Raw genomic sequence first — 25837 nt, 5'->3', positions numbered from 1 at the left:
TGTATGGTGTGTGTGTGGTGAAACTCACGGAGATATGTGTGTGTATGGTGTGTGTGTGGTCTTGGGTGTGTGTGGGGTGTGTGTGTGTGGTGTGTGTGTGGGGGGTGTGTGGTGGGTGTGGTGTGGTGTGTGTGTGTGTGGTGTGTGGGGTGTGTGTGGGTGTGGTATGTGTGTGTGTGGTGTGTGTGTGGTCTTGGGTGTGTGTGGGGTGTGTGTGTGTGTGCAAGTGCACCTGTCATGGACACATGTGGAGGTCAGAGGACAAGTTGCAGGAGTTGGTTCTCTCTTTCCACCATGCGGGTCCCAGAGATTGAACTCAGATCCTTAGGCTTGGTGACAAGCACATTTACCCACTGAGCCATCTCACAGGCCCGAGGGAAAAGTATTTTTATAACACATTTCTTTTAATTATTAAATATTATAAACACACACAAAAGTGTAAGAATGTAATAGATGGACAGATGCTGGCAAGCTGCCTCCGGGCCTCCACTTCTAACCCATCCTTTATTACAGTTAATTTCAAATTTACATGATGTTAGAGAGACTAGCTCTACCTCTGCATGCCACTCAATCTCCAAAGTTTTCCACTTGGCCCATTTGCTACTTTAGTTCGAGTGCTGTTTTCCTGAGGCTAGCCCACAGTCAGCTTCCTAGTTTTTGCACGGCCACTTGGCTTTCTTCTTTTACTGGGTTCCACCTGAAAGCCAGATCAGGCAGCTGTGGTGGCACATGCCTCCAGTCACAGCACGGCCAACAGTGCTGAGGTGAATGTTCTCAGAGTCCAACCCAATTTACACTGATTTTTAAAGCATTCGCTAGCATATGTTAATTACATGTAAAGGTTTCGTTGTATTTACACACATACATGATGCATTCATCCTAGTTACCTCATCACCTCTCTGTTCCATTCACTGCCCCCCCATGTCCCCTCCTCTCTTTCCACACCTTTGTGTGAGCCTGTGTGACCCAGTGAGTTTAATTAGGGTTACTTACGGGAGCATGGACAACTTACCAGTGCCATACACTGAAGAAAATGTCTCTCCCCTGTAATTAGCTGTCTATAGCCACTCAGGAAGGGACAGACGCCAGGAACCCCAACCCCTTTCAATGATGTAATATTGACAAACAAGCCCAGCTGTGCAGGTCCCCTTCAGGTAATCACAGCTGCTGGGTTCAACAGTGCAGTGGCCAGCCTTTGACAATACACCACCCTCCTCCTGCCCTGATTTTTCCCACCCCCTCTTCCAAGATGGTCCTGAGCCTTGAAAGGGTATAATGACAGTACAGACAGTACACACCATCTTTTAGTGGCAGTGCGGCTCATTACACAACCTGGTAACTAGAGGCATTCTGTTCTTAGATACTCCCTGTTGGAGATACTTGATGTCTGTGCCAGGAGTGTCTCCCAGAGACTTAAGGTCCAGGTTTCCTGGTTTCCTTGGGAGTCACATCCCACTCTGAAACCCAGAACGCCTGCTCCCCGCACATTCCTCAGCCTCTTCCTACTTCCTGTCTCAGCCCTTCTTCACGCCAGCACCCAGCACCCAGTGAGAAAGGAACTTACGACATCCAGGGGCCCCCAGCCATAGCAAAGAGAACCTGTAGATAAAATGACTTGTGTCCAAGACACTGCCATTAACGTGTTCAATCTGGTCTACAAAAGTATTTCTGCAGGCTGAGGGTACAACTCAGTGACAGAGAGCTTGCCTAGTGTACCCAAGGCTCTGGCTTCCTCCCCCAGAAGTTAAAAAAAGAAAACCAAACTATGTCTGAGCTGGGCAATGGCCCAGATGGTAAAGTGCTTGTTGTACAGCATGTGGACTTGAGCTCAGATCTCCAGTAACACGTAAATGCTGGGTGGGCACAGCGGCCTGCCAGGGCAGGAGAAGCACGCAGCAGACAGGTTCCCCAGTGCAAGCTGGTCAGCTAGACTAGCTGAATCGATGAGCTCTAGGTTCAACTGAGAGACCCTGCCTCAGTATGAGGAGGAAGGCAATCGAGGAAGACAGGCGCACACACAGACAGACACACACAGGTGAACATACATGAGCATGCCATATACACCATGTTTCTGAGAACAAAGATGTCTGAATTCAGGTTACAAGTTAGACTGTGATACTTCTTTTCCAGAAAGGCCAGCGGTGTATCGCTGACCCATCGAGCCAGCCAGGTGGATTTATCCTGCCACCTGGAGTATGCGGAAGGCACTCTGGTGACCGTCTCGGTTGCTTCCATTTTGCTGGTGTTTAAGCAGAAAGCGCACTCTCGGATGCTCTCACTGTCACATCTGAAATCATACACATTCACTTTTCTCCCCACCTAATTTTTAACATTCACCATTTATTTATCATGATTATATCATTTATTTTCAGTCTTTCCAACGAAATGTCTGCATCATGAATCAATACCAATTTGTCTTCAATCAACCTAACAAAACACCCCACTGTCTTCCTGATGCCTAGAATAATGCCTGGCATACAGCAGGGGCCTAATAACTGTATTCATAATAAATGATGTTCCATAAACGGTAAAGTGTTATGCACACTTGGAAGAACTGAAGTTGATTTAAATTTATTGCTGGATGGATAACTGCTTTCTGGTTTTAATTTTTGGTTGTGTTCTATCTTTATGTTTCACATTTTTAAGCTTAAAAATCTATAAAACAACAAATACTTTCTAGAACTTATAAGGCTTCAGCTATAGCCCAAAGCATAACAATAACAACAGAAAGCAGATGAGGATCCGGAGAGCACACCTGTCATCGTTGATTTACTCAGAACCTTCCCTATCTGTCCCCTCTTCTCCACCCCAAGCCTTCCAAGGTGTGTCGTCTAATGCACACAGAGAATGAAAGCAAAAGTAAATAAGTCGGCAAAAGGGAAAAGGGAAGACATGAAGAGGTGGGGAGGACAGACATGAAGAGGTTGGGGGGGCAGACATGAAGAGGTTGGGGGGGGACAGACATGAAGAGGTTGGGGGGGCAGACGTGAAGAGGGTGGGGGGGACAGACATGAAGAGGTTAGGGGGACAGACATGAAGAGGTTGGGGAGGACAGCCATGAAGAGGTTGGGGGGGCAGACATGAAGAGGGTGGGGGGGCAGACGTGAAGAGGGTGGGGGGGACAGACATGAAGAGGTTAGGGGGACAGACATGAAGAGGTTGGGGAGGACAGCCATGAAGAGGTTGGGGGGGCAGACATGAAGAGGGTGGGGGGGCAGACGTGAAGAGGGTGGGGGGGACAGACATGAAGAGGTTAGGGGGACAGACATGAAGAGGTTGGGGAGGACAGCCATGAAGAGGTTGGGGGGGCAGACATGAAGAGGGTGGGGGGGCAGACGTGAAGAGGGTGGGGGGGACAGACATGAAGAGGTTAGGGGGACAGACATGAAGAGGTTGGGGAGGACAGCCATGAAGAGGTTGGGGGGGCAGACATGAAGAGGGTGGGGGGGCAGACGTGAAGAGGGTGGGGGGGACAGACATGAAGAGGTTAGGGGGACAGACATGAAGAGGTTGGGGAGGACAGCCATGAAGAGGTTGGGGGGGCAGACATGAAGAGGGTGGGGGGGCAGACGTGAAGAGGGTGGGGGGGACAGACATGAAGAGGTTAGGGGGACAGACATGAAGAGGTTGGGGAGGACAGCCATGAAGAGGTTGGGGGGGCAGACATGAAGAGGGTGGGGGGGCAGACGTGAAGAGGGTGGGGGGGACAGACATGAAGAGGTTAGGGGGACAGACATGAAGAGGTTGGGGAGGACAGCCATGAAGAGGTTGGGGGGGCAGACATGAAGAGGGTGGGGGGGCAGACGTGAAGAGGGTGGGGGGGACAGACATGAAGAGGTTAGGGGGACAGACATGAAGAGGTTGGGGAGGACAGCCATGAAGAGGTTGGGGGGGCAGACATGAAGAGGGTGGGGGGGCAGACGTGAAGAGGGTGGGGGGGACAGACATGAAGAGGTTAGGGGGACAGACATGAAGAGGTTGGGGAGGACAGCCATGAAGAGGTTGGGGGGGCAGACATGAAGAGGGTGGGGGGGCAGACGTGAAGAGGGTGGGGGGGACAGACATGAAGAGGTTAGGGGGACAGACATGAAGAGGTTGGGGAGGACAGCCATGAAGAGGTTGGGGGGGCAGACATGAAGAGGGTGGGGGGGCAGACGTGAAGAGGGTGGGGGGGACAGACATGAAGAGGTTAGGGGGACAGACATGAAGAGGTTGGGGAGGACAGCCATGAAGAGGTTGGGGGGGCAGACATGAAGAGGGTGGGGGGGCAGACGTGAAGAGGGTGGGGGGGACAGACATGAAGAGGTTAGGGGGACAGACATGAAGAGGTTGGGGAGGACAGCCATGAAGAGGTTGGGGGGGCAGACATGAAGAGGTTGGGGGGGACAGACATGAAGAGGTGGGGGGGGGCCCAGGCAGGAAGGAAGCAGGTCCTACACCTGGACAGCAGCCTTCCCTGCCAGAAAACTGAACCTGAGCCAGCACCGAGGACCCAACAGGCAGAGGTTGTGGTTCTTGTAACTTCATACCTTCTACTTGGTATTTCAGAAGTCGGGACATGTTTTAAGATCTTAAAATGAGGACACACACACACAAAAGCACACACATGTACAAGCACATGCATATGCGCACACACACGTCTACACACTGGCTGGTATTACTTCTTTCTTTTCTCCTTTTACTAATCGGATGGACACCAGAACTGTCACAGCCACAGAGTCAGAGAGGACAGGAGGGGCAGTGGCGGAGGCAGGAGCCACAGGGATGGTGTTAGATGGTACCGGTGCTCAGCTCTCCATCAAGACGGAAAGAGTTCTCCAGTGGAGGATGGTGATAAATGCAATATAGTGTGAACAAACTTAGTACTACTGAACTGCACACTTTAAAATGGTTAAAATGATAAATATTGCTACTAAAAATAAAATGGTGAGATAAAAGTTGATGTCATTTCGGAATTGAAGGAACACAGAGTCATGGTTTGAATATTAAAATGTCCCCGACAGCGTCCGTGTGTCTAAACACTCGGCCTCCGGTGGTGGTGGTTTTAGAAGGCCCTGGAACCTTTAGGAGGTGGGGCTTCACTGGAGGAAGTGGGTCACTGGGAGCATGCCTAATTCCACTTCCTGTCACCTCACTGCTTCCTGAGTGCTGACACAATGTGACCAGTCACCTCACACTCCTGTTGTTCTGTCTTTCACACCAGGCTGGACTGGATTCTTTCTCGACTCATGTGCTAAAATAAACTCTTCCTTAAGCTGCTACTGTGAAGTATTTTATAACAGCAACAAGAAAATAAGATACACGGAATCCTAGCCAAGTCCTCTTTTTCTACCGTACATGAAGAAATGGTCCTAATAACAATAAAGGAGGCTTTAGTAAAAGTAGGGAAGGCAGTGAGTGGTCAGGCCAGATCAACTCTAGCTCTGGAGGGAGCAAACCCAAACTAATGTGGTCTGTGAGGAGGTTCCCTAAAGCTCCGTGTCTCCATTTCCTCATTAGTAAAGTGTAGACAAGGGTCATGAGGGGCCCATGCTAATACACGCTTCGCACGAGCGAGCACCCACCAGGATCCCTTTTCATAGAGGGTAAGAGCACTGGTCCAGCTGCCAGGGAGCTGGTCGCAGATCATCATACACAGCTCTCAGACTGCAACGGAGCTTCTGTGATGTTTACAAACACCTGTGAATGACTCCAGTTATGGAATGAAGTCTGCATTCATGCTCAGTGTTGGCCAACCTGAGAGTCTGTGCCCTTTAAGACTGATGCTAGTCTTATCATCATGCAGTCGGCATTTGCAGTTCTAATTATTATTTGCCCAGGCAAGGGAGAGCCCCCTGGTTCCTGCAGGCTGTGGGTTACTTCTCTTTAAATTACTGCATGTGATTGGAGCACTTAGGAGGCAGAGGCAGGCGGATCTGTATGAGACTGAGGGTAGCCTGATCTACATAGAGTTCCAGTCCAGCTGGGGCTGCAGGGAGACTCTGTCTCAAAAAGACCAGACAAAAAGGCAGCTGGCTAAGGGAAAACACAAGTACTGACTAGGTGTGGGGACACACTTTGTAAGCGTGAATTTGCTTCAATAGCTTAACCATGTGCTTCTAAAAATGAGGAAATTCGGGAGTCAGCAGTTTGTCTCTTGTGGTTGGAAAAAAGTGATTGAATATGAAATCAGCTCAATTACTAGGGCAGAGCAGAGTCTGGTTTGGTAGTGAAATACTATCATGTGTTAACACAAATGTTAATAATGGAGAACTGACCAAACTTTAGATTTAAGAAGGCAAACAGAAGAAAACGTCGGATTGTTTGAGCCAAGCACATAGTTTTTGCCTCGGGCCGACTTGCTCTGGAATATTCTTACATTCTTCCCAGTCTAAGGATCTGAGGATCAGGGCCTGAGCCTCACTAGCGAAGGGACCAAGTGGTAAACACGCCAGAGGCGTCTGACCTGTTTTCAGTTTTGCTAGGAGGCAATCTCACAGTCAGAGGTTACAAAAACATCATTTTCAACAGAATGAGTGAGACTGTAACAGAAATATCTGTGAATCAAGGATTCTAACCCATGACATAAGGAACGCATAAACAGAAAACATTATCGACCAGCTTCCAGCCTGCTAAAATCAGAACAGATGTCTAGCTTTTTACTTTTTTAATTTTATTTTATGTGTATGAATGTTCTGCCCATATATATATATAAAAGTGCACCCATGTCAGGCAATGCCCACAGAGGCCAGAAGAGGGTGAGAGGGCGTTGAAGCTCCTGGAACTGGAGTTATGGACATTTTTGTTATCTGACATGTGGGTGCTGGGGACTGAACCCAGGTCCTCTGGAAGAGCAGCCAGTGCTCTTAACCTCAGAGCCATCACTTGAGCCCTAATACATGTCTATCTTATTTCTTATGCATAAAAAGTGAAATTAGTTCAATCCCAAGTGCATCTTTTTTAAGGTCCCCAAAAACACAAACATGCATAATCTGGAGTCCAACTGTGGGGCATGCTCGTTGGCTGCTGGCTGTTCTCCCAAGTACCTGACTTCCAGGGCTTGACTCTGTCCCTTCCCACCAGCCTCCCATCCCTGCTCTCTGCCTGGCCTCTCTTTAGGGGATGTTTTTCAGACCTCAGCAAGCAAGGTCCACCTTAAGATTGTGTCCTGTAAGTGGTCCCAGTCACCTGAGTCACACAGCAATACACTGAGACACCTCAGCTGATGTTAAAACAGTTTTCCTGGGCTTCTGTGAAACTCATGAGCAGGGTCCACCACAGGGAAACACGCTGACCAAGTGAGCAGAGTTCTCAAGCCAGGGTGGCCAGTGCAGAGTGAGGACAGAAGCCCTTTCAGTGGAATCCTGGGCTACTGGCATCGTTAGGATTGAACACAGGGTTTTCTCTGTTCCTTTATGAAAGTATGTTAGTAAAAGAAGTGGCAAAAACAATCAGGAATGCCCCGCCCTTTTTCACTCATCCCTCAAAATATTTAGCTTAGCAACTGAGCACAGGTGAACGGCAGTGTCTTAGACACTTGTTATCTACACAGCCTTAGCTACGGCTGCCACTGGGACCTCTGGATATAAGTGAGCAGAGAATCCTGCCAGTCGTAAGTTCCTTTCTCACTGTGTGCTGGGTGCCAGCGTGAAGAAGGGCTGAGACAGGAAGTAGGAAGAGGCTGAGGAATGTACGGGGAGCAGGTGTTCTGGGTTTCAGAGTGGGATGTGACCCCCAAGGAAACCAGGAAACCTGGACGCTTAGGTCTGGGCAGACACTCCCAGGACAAACGCTAAGTATTTCCAACAAGCAGCATCTGTTGCTAAGGGCAAAACAACCAGGTTGTGTGCACCACCACTAAAAGACAGACCACACTATGTCTATTAGGGGGACACTAAAACACCCAGCTCAGGACGGGACCGACGGTGGTGGGGGCAGTTATGACGGGCACAGGAAAATGCTGCAGCAACAGGGGGTCTTGCTCCCGGGCCACCACAGTTTGCCCAACAGACCTTAATCCATGCATCTTACAGGAAACCAAGTACCCTTTAAAGACATGTCACCGTCCTTATCTTCTCAATTGAGCCTGCTTTTGTTGACGTTCTGTCATTTTCTGTGTTCATGTCACTGAACTGTGGTACTTTCCACCGTGCCCAGAGGCTGACTCTTCAGTGTCGGGAAGGAACCTCAGTGTTCAGAGAGGAGGAACACCCTTGCAAACCCACCGCGCAGGCCCTGACTGGAGAAGCGGAGTTGACATGCTGGCACAGACCACTCGACGGTGCTGCTCAGCCAGTGTGGCTGCAAGCCTCTAGAGCTTCTGGGTTGACTGTACTTGCTGTACAGAATGATCACTGCGTCCTTTGCTCCCCAATATTAGGAAGAGAGCAGCTGTCATACGCAAGGCTCTTCCCTCACGGCACCATCTGCACTAAGCCATACGAGGTCATTCACACACAGGTCAGAGGACTTGTCGGCGCCCATGAAATACATTCTAACAAGCGTCCTTAAAAGTGACCCTCATAGGCGAGAGGGAGTGAGGTCCCAAAGGGAAAGACAAAAGCAAATTTACCACCCTGTAAGTTTTTCTTGCTCGGCTCAGCCGGCCTATGTTCTCAATTTTGGAACAAACCACGGAATGCAGGGCACAGATAAGGACCGCCTACCATCTGGCTCTGGAGCCATGCAACGAGCGCGTCTGCTGTGGAGTCCGGGATCTGGCACCTCAGGCTTTCCTTCTCATCTGTTTCCATCATCTCCAACAGTCCTCGCAGATCTTCCACAAGGTGCAGGGCGCGCAAGCTGCCCACGAATGGAGAAGTGGGAGACTGGCAATCAAAAATCCCATTGGAATATTCCAGGGCTTTAGAACCTGGTTAAAAAAAAAATCGGAGGGAGCTATTGCTTATGTTGGGTAAAACACCACAGCTGAAAGAGACAGATGAGCTTGGTCGCAAGTAATAATCCAAGGAACAACAAAAAGACAAAATAACTCAATCATGTAAATCTCTCCCAATCAGTTACGTGATTGAAAAATAAAAACACACCATCGGTGGTAAATATGAACTGTTGGATACCTAACCAGGAGGTCAGCTGTGTGGGAAATGGGCGTGGCAGGCTTAGGAAGGAGAGGTGGGGGCCTTGGGGAGCGACGACTATGAAGGTGGCAGACCAGTGCAGAGGGAGCCATGTGGAGCCTTGAACTCCCACAAAATAAGGTGATAACTGCACAGCACAATTCAAAGGTAAGAAAGTCAGTTTCCAGAACTTCATCTTTGAGGTTCAGTGAATTGCAAGTATACATTTGCTTATGAGAACACACGTGGGCAATGTTTTCTGTTACTCTGTTCGTAGCCCAGCATGAGGTCTCCTTAACATCTTGTTTCCTCTTACTTAGGACCCACACCATACACACCTCTTAGTTGATCTATTTTTATTTTCTGGTCTGTGAAATACACACACACTTTCTTTTTTAAAGATTTAAAATTATGCGTATATGTGTTTGGAGAGGTATGCACGTGTGAATGCCAGTGGCCGAGGATTCCCTGGCGCTGGAGTTACAGCTGACATGAGCCTCCTGGCCTGGGTGCTGGGAACCAAACTTGAGTCTTCAACAAGAACAGGGCATGTTCTTACCCACTGAGTCATCTCTCCAGCCCCTACAACATACACTTTTATACCCAAATATAAGTAACTACACCCAGTGACCACCTCATAGGTCTGAAGACCATACAACGATGAATCTCATGTGTGTTTTCCTGACCACCTCTCAATCAGTTCACCGATGGGGGCAGGAATTCTCTTCCAGTTGGTCCACTCCCCTGACCTTCCAAACACTGAACTAAATGAACTATAGCAACAATCCGTGTAGCTCTGCTAGACACAGGGCTGAGAGCTTTACATCTAACCCCAGGTCAGGTGAGGAGAACCCCCAAAATACATAAAAACCGAGGAGAGGTCAGGAGCAGAGGAACAGAAGAGCATCAAAATCCAGGTGAGTCACCAAGACGGCTCAGGGGATAAAGCGCTCGTCACACTGGAGCACGACCAGTGTTTGGATGCCCAGAACCCACGTAAGAAGGTGTGCAGGTGTGGTACAGCCTACAACACCTACAGCTCCAGAACATGGGATTCCCAGAGCACACTACACTAGCCAGACTCGAGCTCAGGTTCAGCAAGCGACCCCACAGCAGAGGAAGGTGAAGGAAGAAGAAGGCCCATGTCAATTTGAAGCTTGCATACATGCACACACATGTGCACAGAGGCACAGACGTGCAACAGACACACGTGCACACAGGCACATACATGTGCATTCACACACACGTGCACACAGGCACAGATATGCACAGACACACCCGTGCATGCACACACCCAATCCAGAAGGCTGCAGTGTCCTACCCCAGCATTTCTGAGAACTAAGAGTATCTGACACTATTAAAGCACACATACCCATGGCCCCTTCCACCCCACTAAGTCCCACCACAAAACTGAGAGCACAGACAGGGCCGCACACTTAGTAAGAGGTCCCTGAGAGTTTACAGCCCCTCCCCTCCCTCAGCTGGAGAGTCACCACTGCTAACTGGTCAGTCTAGGCCATTCCTGTCTGCACTTCTTAGTTTGATATGGGACCTGGGCAACCCTTATTTTTCTTTATTATTTAAAACCTTTTTTTTGGTCTTTTTTGTTGGTTGTTTTTTCTGACAGGGTCTCCCTGGTCACAGCCCACCTGGAAGTCACAATGTGAACCCGGTGGCTTCGATCTCAGAGATCACCTGCCTCTGCCTCCCGAGGGTTGGGATTAAAAGTACACACCACCATGCCCAGCAAAAACATTTTTTTTTTTTTTACACTTAATGTATATATTGCCTGCAGGCATGCAAGTATACGCTCATGCAGTGGCCATGGAGGTCAGAAGAGATCCCCTGGAACCAGAGTTAAGCAAAGTTGTTAGCTGCCATGTGGCTGCTGGGAATTGAACCCGGGTCCTCTGCAAGAGCAGTCAGTGCTCTCAATGGCTGAGCCATCTCTCCGGCCCACCCCTTTTACATTTTTATTGCTCTGGTGGACGGAGGGCTGCATATATGCCACAGTGCATGTGTGGAGGTCAGGGGACAACTTGCAGTTTGTTTTCCCCTTTGACCACATGGGTCCTGGGGATGGAATTCAAGTCATCAGGCTTGGTGGCAGCCGCCTTTACCCACTAAGCCATCTTGCCAGCCTCTTGTTTTAATAACTCTAATTTTGGTCCTGAAGCCCTTCTAGGGTTAAGAAACAAATGCCCTAATCCAGTAGACTACGTAAGATGCATATCCCTCAGACTCCTCCAAAAGTCTAATTTCTCTCAAACTTGTCTAAGAGCGTGAAGCTAAACGTCTCGTCAGAACCTGGGTTGGGTCTAGTTATGTTTTCTGAAACTATGAAAGAAAAGTCTGACCTCTTTTGTATGTATATAATCCTTCCACTATTTGAAAGCACACACCATTCTGAAAGCAAGAATATCGTTTTCTAGATAAAATGTAACCGCTCCTTTGTTAGATGCGGTTATTAACTGTTCAGCCTCAAGTTTATTCCCTTCCAGTGAGGTTTGGCCTACAAATGACCCTTTGAAAATGATACTACCAGACACGAGACATCTCCAGGGGGCTCAGACCCCAGTCGAGTCTCCAGGACATGGAAGTGCACTGAGCGATGGCATGCTGCTTCCCTGGGGGAAACACCCTCTCAACAGAAAATTGCCTTCTGTGTCTCAAAGCCACCAGGGTAAAACTGATAAAAAGTGAGGAGCCAGGGTCAGAGTGACCAGAAGCCGGGCACAGTGAGGCCCAACCACAGCTGTGCCTGACCACTGGATGGATGCCAACTGCACTGAGAAGCCCGTACTCAAGCCTCTTGTTGCTGTGGGAATATGCAATACATACAAGGTCTTTCCTTGAGACAAAACACTGTAATGTGACATGAGGCCTTGTGTGGCCACCACGACACAGCACAGAGGGGTTAGCTTCAGCCCAGTCACCCTGCAGTGAGAAGGCGGGACCCACAGGTACGTGCCTCTCTGCTTCCACCACAAAGAGCTCTGAAGGCTCCCCACAAGTGCTCTCTATGGCAAGGTCTGTGCTTATTAGGGAGGAGGTGCTGGGGGTCCAGGGAAGGAGGGGCTATAGCAGGAATGTTAGCGTCGCAGTGACGTGGGGGAGGTTGTTACCTGGAAGCAAGACACTAGCAGCACAGTTCGGTTTCTAAACAAGAGTAAAGAAAAGGGTAAAATCAGAGGAGGGAGGGCTGATAGGATTTAAATGGCTGAGCTGGACCAGGAAGGCCTTGCTCTGGCTTAGGACGCTGTGGATAAAAGAACAGGAAACAGGCTGACATAAAGGCCACTGGAGGGACCTCCAAGGGAAAGACTGCACTTCATCAGTGTTTGGTTGTGGTTGTGACTGTCAGCTCAGTGTCTGACACTGATGTTCCTACTGGGCATTGCACAGGAGAGACCTGGTGGACAGGGGCAGGAACCAGGGCTCAGTGAAGAGGTGGAAAGGAGGTGTAAAAGCCACTGGTGATGTGAATGCTGAACATAGGGAAAGACACACACAGACCCCAGGTGGACACTGCTGTTTACTTACAATTAAAGACCATCTATCCTGGAGCTGCCCAAGATGCAAATCCTGTAGCCTTGACTAGGACCTCAGGTTAGAACTAGAATTTTTGATGTTTTGTAACAAAGTTTCAGAATAACTGCGTAAAAACCAGAAAAGAGGAACAAAGAAGAAAACCCGGGGTCCTAAAGGCCAAAGGATAATAGAAAGGGACCAGAGGGCAAGTGACGGTCAGGACAACGGGGAAGGCCCTGGAGAGAGCCGACAGACAACAGAAAGGGACCAGAGAGCAAATGGCGGTCACGAGAACAGGGACTACCTGCTATGATGCCGTCCATCTGCTCCAGCGCCGCGGCCAGCATGTCACTCGCATCACTCATCATTTTCACGCTAGTCAGGGGCTGACTCCAGCCTCAATCTGGAGAAGAAGAGAGACCACGACGTCATCAGTGCTTCATGTGACACAGCTTGCTAGAGGGTTCACTAACTCAAAGTCAGATTGTAACTCCACTTAGTCAAACAGAGAAAGAACGTCACAAGTAGCAGGAACTCAATTTATTGCATCACTCAATTATCCACCGCAGGGTAACATCACACGTGCACCCGTGTCTATCAGTTAATAAAATGCGCAAGACAGAAGCCGGGCGTGGTGGTGCACGCCTGTAGTCCCAGCACTCGGGAGGCAGAGGCAGGTGGATCTTTGTGAGTTCAAGGCCAGCCTGGTCTACACAGTGAGTTCCAGGACAGCTGGGGCTACAGGGAGACTCTGTCTCAAAAAGACCAAAAAAAAAAAAAAAAAAAAAAAAAAAAAAAAGGCACAAGATTGAGATATTGCACTACAGGTTTTTCAGAGCCCAGTAGAGAACTGGGGGAGCTGGGCCATCCCTGGGGGAGCTGGGCCATCCCTGGGGAGAGCTGGGCTATCCCTGGGGGAGCTGGGCCATCCCTGGGGGGAGCTAGGCCATCCCTGGGGGGAGCTGGGCCATCCCTGGGGGAGCTGGGCTATCCCGGGGGAAGCTGGGCTATCCATAGGCAGCAGGGCATCAGCTGCAAGGCCCTGGGTTCAGACCCCAGTACTTCAGTATCTAAAATAAAGGCTGGCAGAATGGTGCACTCTTCAGAGCTCCAGGTCTCTGTGAAGGGCACAGGGCTCTTGATAGATTAGGGAGAAACATGATTTTATAAAATATTTATTTATTATTTTTATTTATGTGTATGTATGTGTGAGGCAATGTGAATTTGCATGCACAATGTGATGCAGGTGCCTGCAGAGACCAGAAGATGGCATCAGATCCTCTGGAACTGGAGTCACAGGTGGCTCTGAGCTGCCATGTGGGTGTTGGGGATCAAACTTGGGTCCTCTAGGAGAGCAGGAAATGCTCGTAACCACTGAGCCATTATTCCAGCCCCAGAAATGGGATTTCTTTTTTTCCAAAGAGTTTTGATCTGCAGTTGGTTGAATCTGTGGATGAAAAGGCCATCTGCTACTACCATTACTACCAACAGTGCCACACACACACACACAGACATAGAGACAGACACACACACATATAATATACACAGAGACACACACATACATACACACACAGAGACACACATAGACAGAGAGACACACAGACAGACAGACAGACAGACAGACACACACACACACACACACAGAGACACACACATACATACACACACAGAGACACAGAGACACACATAGACAGAGAGACAGACAGACAGACAGACACACACACACACACACACACACACACACACACACACTGGTGTTTCACAAAGCAACCAGAGGTAGCATGCACTGAGGCCGCAGAAGTCCCTAACTATGTACGTAAACAAGACTCCTAATTTTTGTCTTTGTTTCACCAGGCTAGGGAATCAAAACTAGGGCTGTGTGTGCCAGGCAAGCACACCGCACCAAGCCACACGCCCAGCCCATTAGCCATAATTCTTAACCATGACAACTATAAGACCATTTCTCCACTTTATAAATGAAGGTTTGACATTCTTGTGGATAATAAAGTAAGTTGTGCGCGCGCGCGCGTGTGTGTGTGTGTGTGTGTGTGTGTGTGTGTGTGTGTGTTGTGACAGGGTCTCAATGTGTAACCTTGGCTGGCCTGGAACTCACTATGTGGCCGTGGCTAGCCTTGACTTCACAGAAATCCACCTGCCTCTGCCTCTAGATGCTGGGATTGAGGCATGCACCACCACATCCAGATAGCAGCAGTTTTAAACTGAGGTCTGTGTTGCTTCTGCTATAATGCTGAATCTGTTTTTGTCTGATCCTACCTCAAAGATAAACTTATTCTGAAATGCATCACCATAAACTCATGTCATTACTCGTTAAAAGACACACTGAAATTATACCTGCAAAGACAACAGCAAAGCCAATTCCCTGTGACTGCCAGCATCTGTCAGTGCATTTGGGGTACCAGTGCCCTGGGCCGGGACAGCAGGCCTGGACGGGCTCTTGCTCCTTGGCAGATACTGCAGAGCACCATCTCTGGGAGAGAGAGGGCTGGCTGCTCAACAGAAACCTTTGCCCGCTGCTCCCGCACAGCCACTCACCATGTAGCACCTCACTCACTGCTGTGTTCTCACAAATACACATACAGCTCTGGGTCAGCTTCGGGGATCGGCCCTCGGCTATGCACTCATTCTGGTAAAAGGCCACACAATTCTTCTGATAGATGACTTTGGTTTTCTTTTTAGCTTACAGTAAGAGCAGGTATTTATTTGGTGTGAAAATACTGGCATCACATACTGATTTTATAGTTTCATCAGATTCTCTAAAATTTTACTCACCTCAGAAGGTACAAAATTTTACTACCATTTTATGTGATGATAATATAGCAAAAAAAAAATACTCAAGGTGTGTGTAGAGCAAGGGTTCGACGGCCTCGGTGGGTTACGAACCTCAGGTAAGGCAGAGTTTCAGAGGTGGGGCATAAGTTTAATAATGCCACTTCAAGCTGAAAAGCTCAAAATATTAAAGGCATAAGGCAAAGGGTATGTGCAATCCCTGAGCCCCACAATTAAGTTGGATGCATTTCTTCCCATTTTAAAAGTGAAAACACGTGTATATGGACACAACTGACCATCCATTTAATGTCCAATTGCCTCTAAACTCTGTCTCTGTCTGTCTGTCTGTCTGTCTGTCTGTCTGTCTCTCTCTCTCTCTCTCTCTCTCTCTCTCTCACACACACACACACACACACACACACACACATAAGACAAAGAGACATACATTAGACTCAGCTATAAATGTGGGAATACCACGACAAGAAAGCAAAGCCAACATCAGGAAAACAAGCTCACCACTCACTGAATCAGAAAACCAACCACTCACCCCTGTGGACAGCTGTATTCTGTGAGCAACATGAGGGGTTCTTTGGGCCAGGGGATGCAGAGGCAGACTCAGAGCCAAAGGTCTCTAATAAATTACAAGGAGTTAATACAGGTGTCTAGAGCTCAGGGAATCTCTCCCAAGCATGGAACTCTACAATCAGGGGTAAGGTCAAGGGTAGACACTCAGAGGGAAGTATTTTCAACCAATAGAAATATCAAGAGGTGTATAAAGTCATTAATAGCCATGAAATTTAAAAGTGTGATATTTAGATTCAGTTACTTAGTAAAACAAATTTTAATATTTATTTTTTGGTCTTTTTGAGACAGGGTCTCCCAGTAGCCCCAGCTGACCTAGAACTATGTAGACCAGGCTGGCCTCAATCTCTCTGAGATCCACCTGCTTCTGCCTCTGGGGCGCTAAGATTAAAGGTGTGTGCCACCATGCGTGGTTTATTTATTTGATTTTATTTCATGAATATGAATGTTTTGTCTGCATGTATGTAAGTGCACTATGTACATGCAATGCTCTTAGAGGCCCGAAGAGGGCATCAGCTCCCCTGTAACTGGAGCTATGGATGGTTGCTGTCAGCTGCCATGTGGGTGCTGGGAATTGAACCCAGGTCCTCTGCAAGAGCAGTCAGTGATCCTAACCAGTGATCTTTCCAGCCCCCAAAACAAATTTCTGACACTACCAAGCGCTGTAAAGGGTGTCCTCAGACTTTTGGAGAATGGTGCTGGGGCTGTAAATTGTCTAACCACGCTGAGAAATAGTGTGCCACTATCACCTAAAATTAGGCAGTCATGTTCATTTTTAATACAGTAGTTTTCCCTTTAAAACATGTAACCAAGAACAGCATGCAAATGTTCACAGAAGGAATCTTTACAAGAACAAAAATATGGAAACAACCCAATGTTCATCAGCACGAAAGGGGATAAAGTGGTCTATGTTCACACCATGGCACAACACTTGGTTGTCAAAACAAACTAACAGCAATGTGTGTGCAGTATGGACAAATCCATGCAGGACAAGAAGGAAAAAAAAGGTTCCCCAAAGTTTCAGCAACGTGGTTTATAAAGTTAGTAATTAATGATCTATTTAATTAAGTTTTCAGATTAAGTAATAAATTTGTATTACTACAAATAACTCCGAATTCCACTGCTAGCCGTTGGTAGGATAGAGTATATTGGGCAAATTACTCCACCAAGAACAAAATGAGAAGTAGAATGAAATACAAAAACCATCTCTGAAGAGTGCCCCAAAGCAGGTGGGACCCACAGGACAGCAGGACAGACAAGACTCCAGCTCACACAGCTCTGACCTATGGGCGTACCCAACCCCTGGCGGCCCTCGATGAGAACTGCAATTCACTGGCTCAGAGAAAGAAAGAGGGTCAAGTTCTGTCCCAGAGGTGCGTAACACTAACACACACAGATTGTAGCAAGAACACACCATGTTATCCCCTGAACTATAAAATAATGATATGTAATGTGCATCTGGGACTGTAGCTCAGGGTGTTCGCGTGTGCAAGACAGGGAAGAGTTTGTTGATCAAATACAATGCTAATAAAATCCCCAATTTTCCCAAATCCAGAAAAATACTATAATGAAGGGAAAACAAATAAAAAGAAAAAAATCGAAATACCGAGATTGAAGACTTAAGCTGAACCACATAAACGATTATGTTTCCTAGAAACAGAATAAATACAAATCAGGGCCCTCCAGCTCACACAGCTCTGACCTATGGGCGTACCCAACCCCTGGCGGCCCTTGATGAGAGTCCGTCAAACCGGGTTTTAAAAGGCTTAAGTACGGTACGTGTAGAGATTTGTTGTAAATGTACAAACTAGAGAAAGAACGGCAAATACGACACCATCGACACAGCAAACGTGGCGAAAGCAGGAAGGAGAACTTGTAAGAGGAATTTTTGGTCTCGGTGCCAGATGGAGCACAAGGCCTCAAAAATGCTAAGGCCCTGGAGAGATGGCTCAGCAGTTAAGAACACTGGTTGTTCTTGCAGAAGACCTGGGTTTGAATCCCAGCACCCACATGGCAGCTGACAACTGTCAGTAACTCCAGTCCCAGGGGATATGAAGCCCTCTTCTGTCCTCCGGGAGCACTTACTTATAATGCAGGCATAACACTCATATACGTAAAATAAAAATAAGTATTTTTTTAAATAGAGAAAAAAAATGCTAAGCCCGTGCTCTGCCACTGAGTTACACCCCACCCCAAACAACTTCAAATAAAGCAATATTACAAAGAACGGGATGGTTCTGTTATTTTGATGGGGGGGCAGTCCTCACTATGTTGTGCCTCAAACTGTCAAACTCATTGACCCTCCTGCCTCTGCCTCCTAGGTAGCTGGGACTACAGGTGTAAGTCACTTTGACAGTAAGGAATATTTTATGATAACAGTCAATTTGCCAAGAAGTCATAGTGAACACAGGTAGTTCTGCAACTAATATCAAAGCTTCAAAATGCACGGAGCAAAACCTGGCAGAGGTAGGGCAGAGTTAGACCAAGTTAGCACACTTACAGTTAAGGGAATTATTGGTACAATGGGACTCTAGTTATTTTACCAATTTTTAGCCATCCCATCTACCATTTGCTTCTCCTTCCTAACCTTCTTTCAGACTGCCAGACAAGGGCAGCCAAATCCAGTAACATGGAAGGTTTGGCCCACATGATCAGTCACCTTGACCTAATTCAAGCTGCAAAACAAAACACCCAGATGCAGATCACACATTCTTTTCAGGTCTGCAGGTTACATTCACCAGTCTAAGGTACAGACCTTCACTCTAAGAGTTTGTGCATTTATCTACCTACTTTATATTGCCAAAAAGCTCAGATCTATAAAATAGGCTCATCCGGGATTTAAACTAGTACCTCTCACACCCTAAGAACCGTGCCTGTAAACCAATGAGCCACTGTCCAAGTCACAGACACAGGACCACAAAGTATGTCTCAATAAATTTCAAGTGTCAAGTGGGCTTTAAAAGACTCCTGGAAAATTTAGATAAAAAAAAAAAATCACAACTACAAGTGGCTAAGTACATCTATTAAAATGCTGCCTTGGCTTGGGCTTTTTAAAATGCAGCCTAGTTTAGAGCATGTGTTGATAACGCTATGCTAATTTTCAAGGCTCAGCCAAAGAATGTCTAAAAGTGGAAAGGCTAAATAATGTTGCTGAAAACACCATGCTCTGAAAAAGACTTTCTTATGTCTTCAAAAGTTTCCGAGATTTTTGAGTTTTCGCACACAATTGATAGAATAGAAGATATTATTCTAAAGCAATGGAAATTATAATAAAAAGACAGAACAAATGACCTATACATTATATTTAGTTAAAGAATCCAGACACGGTGATCAGGATCAATATGATTCCTTTGAAATGAAATTCAAGAAGAGGTAATTTATTCTGGAGTTCAACAGTAATTACTCATAATAAATAGATGATTAAAGGAGGCACTGGGGAGCTCTCTGGTCAGTATCTTGATTGGTTATACAAGGTTTTACAATTTTTACACTCATCAAAGTAAGCACTGTCTTTAAAATTTATTATGTGTTAAGAATCCTAATGTCCATCCCATCTAAGCTCTGTTTTGTAAATTAGGAGAGACCCAATGTTGAAAGTACAAAATTAGTTCCAAGCTGTTCAGTCAGAAATTCCTTCCAGCACCTGTACCAGCAGCACTGCTCAGTTCTACGGAGACGTACTGCTGCCCCATCCACACTGCGTGCATGCAGCCCACATTATAAACAGCAGAATTTCAGGGAGCACCTGGCGGGCTGGAAAGCCAGGGTATTAACACCCCAGGGAGCAGTGTGCACTCCACCCCACCCCCCGTTTCCTTTCTGATTCACGTCATCTACCTGGTTCCCAGAATGGCCACTCAGAGCGAAAACTGATTTGAGAATGCATCATTTATAGGCGCCCCTATTCCTTTTACCTCCCATCCTCTTTTCTAGGATAACTTTCTAAATAAACCTTCTACTTGGGGGAACCCCACACAACTTGTACATCTATGATGCACTTTTCACTCCTGTCCCTGCTAGCACAGGGTTAGCAATAGCTCGAATATGTGCAGAAGCAGCAGCAGCGTCCTCTTCAGCTTTTAAGGAAGCGAGGTCATTATGCCAATTTCCCCCAAATTTAAAAGATTCCAAATGAAGATGATTGTTAGAAATGAGGGATGAAGTCGTATTTTTAGGTGAACTAAATACGTGAAATTAATTAAAGTAGCACTTGCACGTACCTACAATAACACACCAAAACCAAATTGGGGATTGTGAATGACCCAATCTTGTATCTGATGTCCAAGGGGAATGGTCTGGACTCCAACTCCCTTTCTTCTCCTTTGCTGACCTACAAAACTATTCCCTATAATTCAGTCTTTTTCTCAGACTGTCACTCTGAGGCCCGGGCTGGCCTTAAACCTGGACTCCTCCTGTCTCAGCCTCCCTAGGGCTGGGATTACATGCATATACCATCACACCCTGCTAATTTGTTCTTTTGAGCAAACAAACACACTTGCAAAATTGAAACTTCAACATCATAATTCTCACAAGGTAGCAAATTCATGGCCAGGTTCCATTTGCTTAAGGATAGGGCTCCAGGAAATAAAGGACCATAAGAAAGGAGAGGTGTTTTGGGGGATCAAAGTCATAGCTCAAGGTGAAGAAGCCCCTCCTAGCTGGGCAGGGACAGCCACAGCAGAAACACTCCTCACCAGTCTCAAATCTAGTGGTTTATTTCGATGGATCTTTTATTAATAAACATAAACTTAGGAAATCTTATAATTTCTGGGATAATATTCATACATTATAGACACCCCAGCCCTCAAAAAATGATCTAACAAGTACATTTAAAAGTCTATTTCAAGTTTGGTCAGAGACACATTTGGGGCGGACTTGGGCAGGATAAAATGCCAGGGAAGTTCCAGCAATGGGTGTGGTAGTTCAAGGACTGGCAGAAAACCACAATTTTTTTGCAGAGCGCTGACTGATGCTTTAGGTCTGGCAACCCTCCCAGTCTCTCTGTGAAGAAGAAAGGCTGGACAAACACGAGCAAGTCTGTGTTGAACTTTGGTGGGAATAACATCTGTCCCAGCTTTCTCAGCTTGCTTCGTCTGAGGCATCTGGGTCTGAAAGAACCTGAAGTTCTTACCAAGACAGACGCAGCCATGGAGATCACAGTCTTAAAAAATCCCCTGAAGGAAGGAGAGAAAGTTCATGTGTACTCGGAGAGAAAGGCTGGACAAACACGAGCAAGTCTGTGTTGAACTTTGGTGGGAATAACATCTGTCCCAGCTTTCTCAGCTTGCTTCGTCTGAGGCATCTGGGTCTGAAAGAACCTGAAGTTCTTACCAAGATAGACGCAGCCATGGAGATCACAGTCTTAAAAAATCCCCTGAAGGAAGGACAGAAAGTTCATGTGTACTCGGGTGCTGTACGCCACCACAACACGTGGTCATCACGAAAACAGAACGTATTTCACATCAACTGCCACACACCTCTTACCAACCTGGCATGCTACCTGTGGATGGGTGACCAAGGACACACTGATCTCCAGAATGTACCACCACAGGCATCAGAACAGGACAGCAGGGAAGCAGGAGGGGCCACTAAGACATGCAAATCCCCACCCGCCATGTAGCTGGAGGGGCCCAGGCTCTGGAGGCAGTGCAGGCACTGACAGGTGGGGCGAGGTGGGAACTGGCTACCAAGGTCAGCAGGGGCAGAATTCCCCTCTCTGCCTCTGTTTCTAACATCTAATCTAAAAGTAACTCTTCTGAAGAAGTAATTAAGGTTTTATCGTAAAAAATCTCTCCCTGTAAGTCTCAACCATTAAGTCCTCATGTCTAAAACATACAACACCCTCCACATGCACACCCACACACATACCTTGTTTTATTTTTGAGACAGGGTCCAGCTAGAGTAGCCTAGGTTGCCCTGAAACTCACACCTGCAGCCCAAGCTGGTTTCGAATTCACAATCCTCCATCCTCAGCCTCCCAAGTGCTAGGATTGCAGGTATGTGCCACCGTATCAGGCCCCCTGGCTTGTACCCAGATTCTCTGTGACATATCTGTCATCACAGATTTTTCTCTGTACTCCATCAATGCACACACTTGTTACCTCCAATCTGTTCTAACATCCCTAGATAAAATGAGAATTTCCTGAATAGAGTAACAGGGCTTGGGGGGGTGGTCATCAAGAAGAGCAGAAGGGTGAAAACAGAAAAGGTTGGGGTGCTGGTGACAGGGGTGATGTCAAGTGTCATCCCACACAGGTTCAAAGTTGGCCAAGCTGCCCAACAAGTACAATGCTGCTGATGCTAGAGATCTGAAGGCTACGTGTGAAGTGCAGAATTATTATAATTCCAAAGCCATCTCAGCTCTTTTCTGAGAACTTATTTTTAAGAAATGAGTAGCAAAATATTCCTGGGTGAAATGATGGGCTCTCCACCTTACAACAAAGTGGAGGGCTGGATGTAGATGCACAAGATCAGACGTGATTGGCAATTCCTGAAGGAGGGTGAGGAGCACACAGGAGCACATGGGAGCAGAGTATAGTACTCTCTTCTCATGTGATATGCTGAAGATCCCCATAGCAAAACTGTTTAATTTTTTTCACCCATACCTTTAAGCTACAAGATTTCAAACTCCTTCAACCATGGTATATTACCATAAAGTTTTTTTTTTTGGTCTTTTTGAGACAGGGTCTCCCTGTAGCCCCAGCTGGCCTAGAACTCACTATGTAGACCAGGTTGGCCTTGAGCTCACAGAGATCCACCTGCTTCTGCCTCCCGAGTGCTGGGATTAACCATGCCTGGCCTGTTTTCCTTTTTTAAAAAAATATTTTATTATTTTAATTTTTCATGTGTATGAGTGTATTTCCTGCATGTGTGTCAGTGCACCCGTGTTATGTAGTGCCCGTAGAGATCAGAAAAGGGCATTGGATCCCCTGGAACTGGAGTTATGGGTGATTAGCCACCATGTGGGTGGCTGGGACTCGAACCCAGAGGAGCCAGTGCTCCTAACCGCCGAGCCATCATCTCTCCAGCCCCAAAGTTTATTTTTCTATCATAACCTCAAGCACACTAAGATCTCCCCCAGTATTTACAAACCAAATAATAGAACACTTGTTATTTCAGCCGCCCATATAAACAAACACAGACATGCACGCACACTCCGAAAATAGAACAGTCTCTCACAGGTAGAGAACTGTGAGGTAGTGCATAAAAGAAATACTAACGGTGGTATTTACGTTAGTTAACAGAGCTTACTTCTCAGTGAATTGCTAAAATGACAAGCCACAAAGCTCTGCGGGGCAAAGCTGGCATGCATTCCCATAAGAGAAGCAAGGGGAAACGGGCCAGAGGAGGACAAAGTGAGGTTGCAGGATGGGCTTGATGAAAGCTCCTCACAATAGGCCCAGTTCCTCTTCTAACTGATAAGAAGGGTCCTGCTGTTATCGAAAGGCTGCTGTGCATTATCTATGAGTAAATGACGGGTTTGGAGGAAGTGGGAAGAACACAGCATCTTCGCCACCTCGGCTCAAGCCACGTGTGCAGCATCCCATGGATTTAATCTGTCATGCCTTGACGAGGATCACCCGCCTTGACCTTCTAACCCAATTATGAAAAATCTGTAGGGCACCACCCCCACTGCCTCTCAGCACACTGCTGTATGAGCTGCCCTCTGAACACCGGCTCTTTTGCCTTCACGCTGTCCCAAGCTCCTCTTTCCCTACCTGAACCAGGCTTTTTTGTTCTGGCACACATCCAGCAGTCCCTCGGTACCTGTGAGGACTGGTTCCAGGACTCCTCGTGAATCCCAAACCTACAGCTGCTCAAGCCCTCTGTATAAATGGCGTGGTATTTATACACAACACTGTGGAGGGAATAGCTGTAAGAAAAAAAGTCGATCTGTGTTCAGTACAGGTATGATATTTTCAATCTGCAGTGGTCAAATCCACAGATGTCGAGGGCTGACTGTTCTTTCAAGATACTGCTCGGGCATCCTGTCCTTTGAGGCCTCGTAGACCCCGTGCCATGACATTCTGGGCTTACCTCCATGACACGCCTATCTTCCAAAGTCTGTCTCCTTAACAGAGCTGTGAGCTCCTTGGAAAAGACATGCTTCTGACCTCCTATGCCCACTGTTTCCTGGAGACACATCACGCTTGCATTGATGAGCTGGGCCCCAGCCTCAAATACAGAGCTTGATGTCACCACAGTACCAGCTCCTTTTGGCTGTGTCACCTTCCCACCAGCTGTGTAAGTCAGAGGCCTATCTCCAGACAGAAAGGTTTAATATGAATGAACTGGGAGAGATTTGCTCATCAGCATCATGTACCCACACCAAAGAAGTGAGTCAAATTCATGGTGCAGAATGGCATTATTTCAGTCTGCACGCTTCACTCTCAGTCGGATAGTGCGTCAAGGCTTGTTTCAACTTGGGACCGCTGCACTCTCTTTAACCGGAACTACGTTCCTCTCCTCTTCACAGCACTCACAAGCCTGGAGACTCATCTGCTTCCCATCTTCCTACCCTGGCCCACCAACCCGGTCTGTGCCGGCTGCCCAGCCTGCTCCCCAGGGGTAGGAGAGCGAGTCTTCGCCTCCCCAAGGAAGGGGTCACAGCTGCTCAAAGCTTGGGAGGGGAGGAGAAGAAATCCCTCCATGCACACATCCTCCAGCGTTCAAACCATAGGACAAGATCCCTGGTTGGGACACAGTAAACTGGTACAGCAGAGTGCTGTCAGCCCTTCCCCGAATAAAACAGAGTTTCTCGACGGTCATGTTTGAGTTGCATTTTGTGAAATATTCACCTTTAGGTAGGCGCCACTCCAAGGATGAGAGGATGGGGGGCTGTATTTGAACATGAGTCACATGATATGGGGCATCCACTTCAGCTTGGGTCAAAGGCATTTGGGGAACATTGTTCTAAAGTGGTGTCGCTTAGTGTGGGTCTGAGAAGTGTGGTCCATGAACTGCTCCTGTTCTACTGGATGGGTCTGGAAACTCAGATTAAGCACTAAGACAAGTTTAGAGCAACTCGACTCTGCATGATATCCAACTGCGGTAATTGTGCTGGTAATTCAAAGTCCAATCCAGGATAAAGAAGAACTAAGAAGATGCGTTCTTCACCAGAGACGGAGTAAGCAACACAGCCTGGGAGAGCGTGCGGAACGGCAGCTGGGGACAGGCCTGTGCACGGCTGTGACGAGACCAGCCATGGACCACTGAGAACAGGCAGTGTCAGACCAGGAAAGTCATTGCCAGGGGAGACAGGGCAGGTGTACACTTGTCCCACACATGTAACAACAGAAGGAATTAAATGCCTACATTCTGTGTCCTAATTGACACAGAAACCATTTCCAATTGTATAAAAGTACTGTTCGCTACAGTCCGCTCTACAAGCTACTTACAGAATGTACCAAGTTCAAAATGAGAGCAATTTTTGATCCACCTTGTTTTAATCACAGCAGTAAAAAGAAATGTGTTTTATGCAGAAGTTTTAGTTTGCATTCACACAACACAGTCACAGCTCACTGTATTAAAAAATTAATCTTGCAACAAACTAAGTAATTTACTGAGAAACCCAGTAGGAACTCTGGGATACAGAAGAGATTTGTGGAGAAATAATTTTTAAAATAATTTCAGGGGGCTGGAGAGATGCTCAGCGGTTAAGAGCACTGGTTGCTCTTGCAGAGGACCTGGGTTCAGTTCCCAGCACCTACATGGCAGATCATAACTGTCTGTAACTCCAGTTCCAGGGGGTCCAACGCCCTCTTCTGACTTCCAGAGGCACTACACTAAACGGGTGCACTACACACATACAGGGAAAACACTCATACACATAAAATGAAAATTTTAAGAACCCAAAATTAAGAGACTAGAAATAATGACTT

The 25837-nt window shown here is 47.2% G+C and overlaps 1 protein-coding gene across 7 annotated transcripts in view; it reads right to left on the bottom strand.

Annotated features, from left to right (window-relative positions):
* Ppfibp1 (PPFIA binding protein 1) overlaps positions 1-25837 on the bottom strand; it is a 168942-nt gene that overhangs the window by 53669 nt on the left and 89436 nt on the right. For all 7 annotated transcript variants that reach the window (XM_029570322.1, XM_029570323.1, XM_029570321.1 and 4 more), the window contains 2 exons: positions 12892-12990; positions 8646-8851 (listed from right to left, as the gene is read on the bottom strand). In XM_029570322.1, the coding sequence (XP_029426182.1) occupies positions 8646-8851; positions 12892-12955 (270 nt within the window). In that variant the 5' untranslated portion in view covers positions 12956-12990. The remainder of the gene's footprint in view (positions 1-8645; positions 8852-12891; positions 12991-25837) is intronic.

This window comes from Nannospalax galili, unplaced genomic scaffold, assembly GCF_000622305.1.
Source record: "Nannospalax galili isolate Female #2095 unplaced genomic scaffold, S.galili_v1.0 scaffold763, whole genome shotgun sequence".
NCBI classification, from domain to species: Eukaryota; Metazoa; Chordata; class Mammalia; order Rodentia; family Spalacidae; genus Nannospalax; species Nannospalax galili.
Note: the sequence above shows the minus strand (reverse complement) of the source record. Positions and strands in the feature narration are given on the sequence as shown.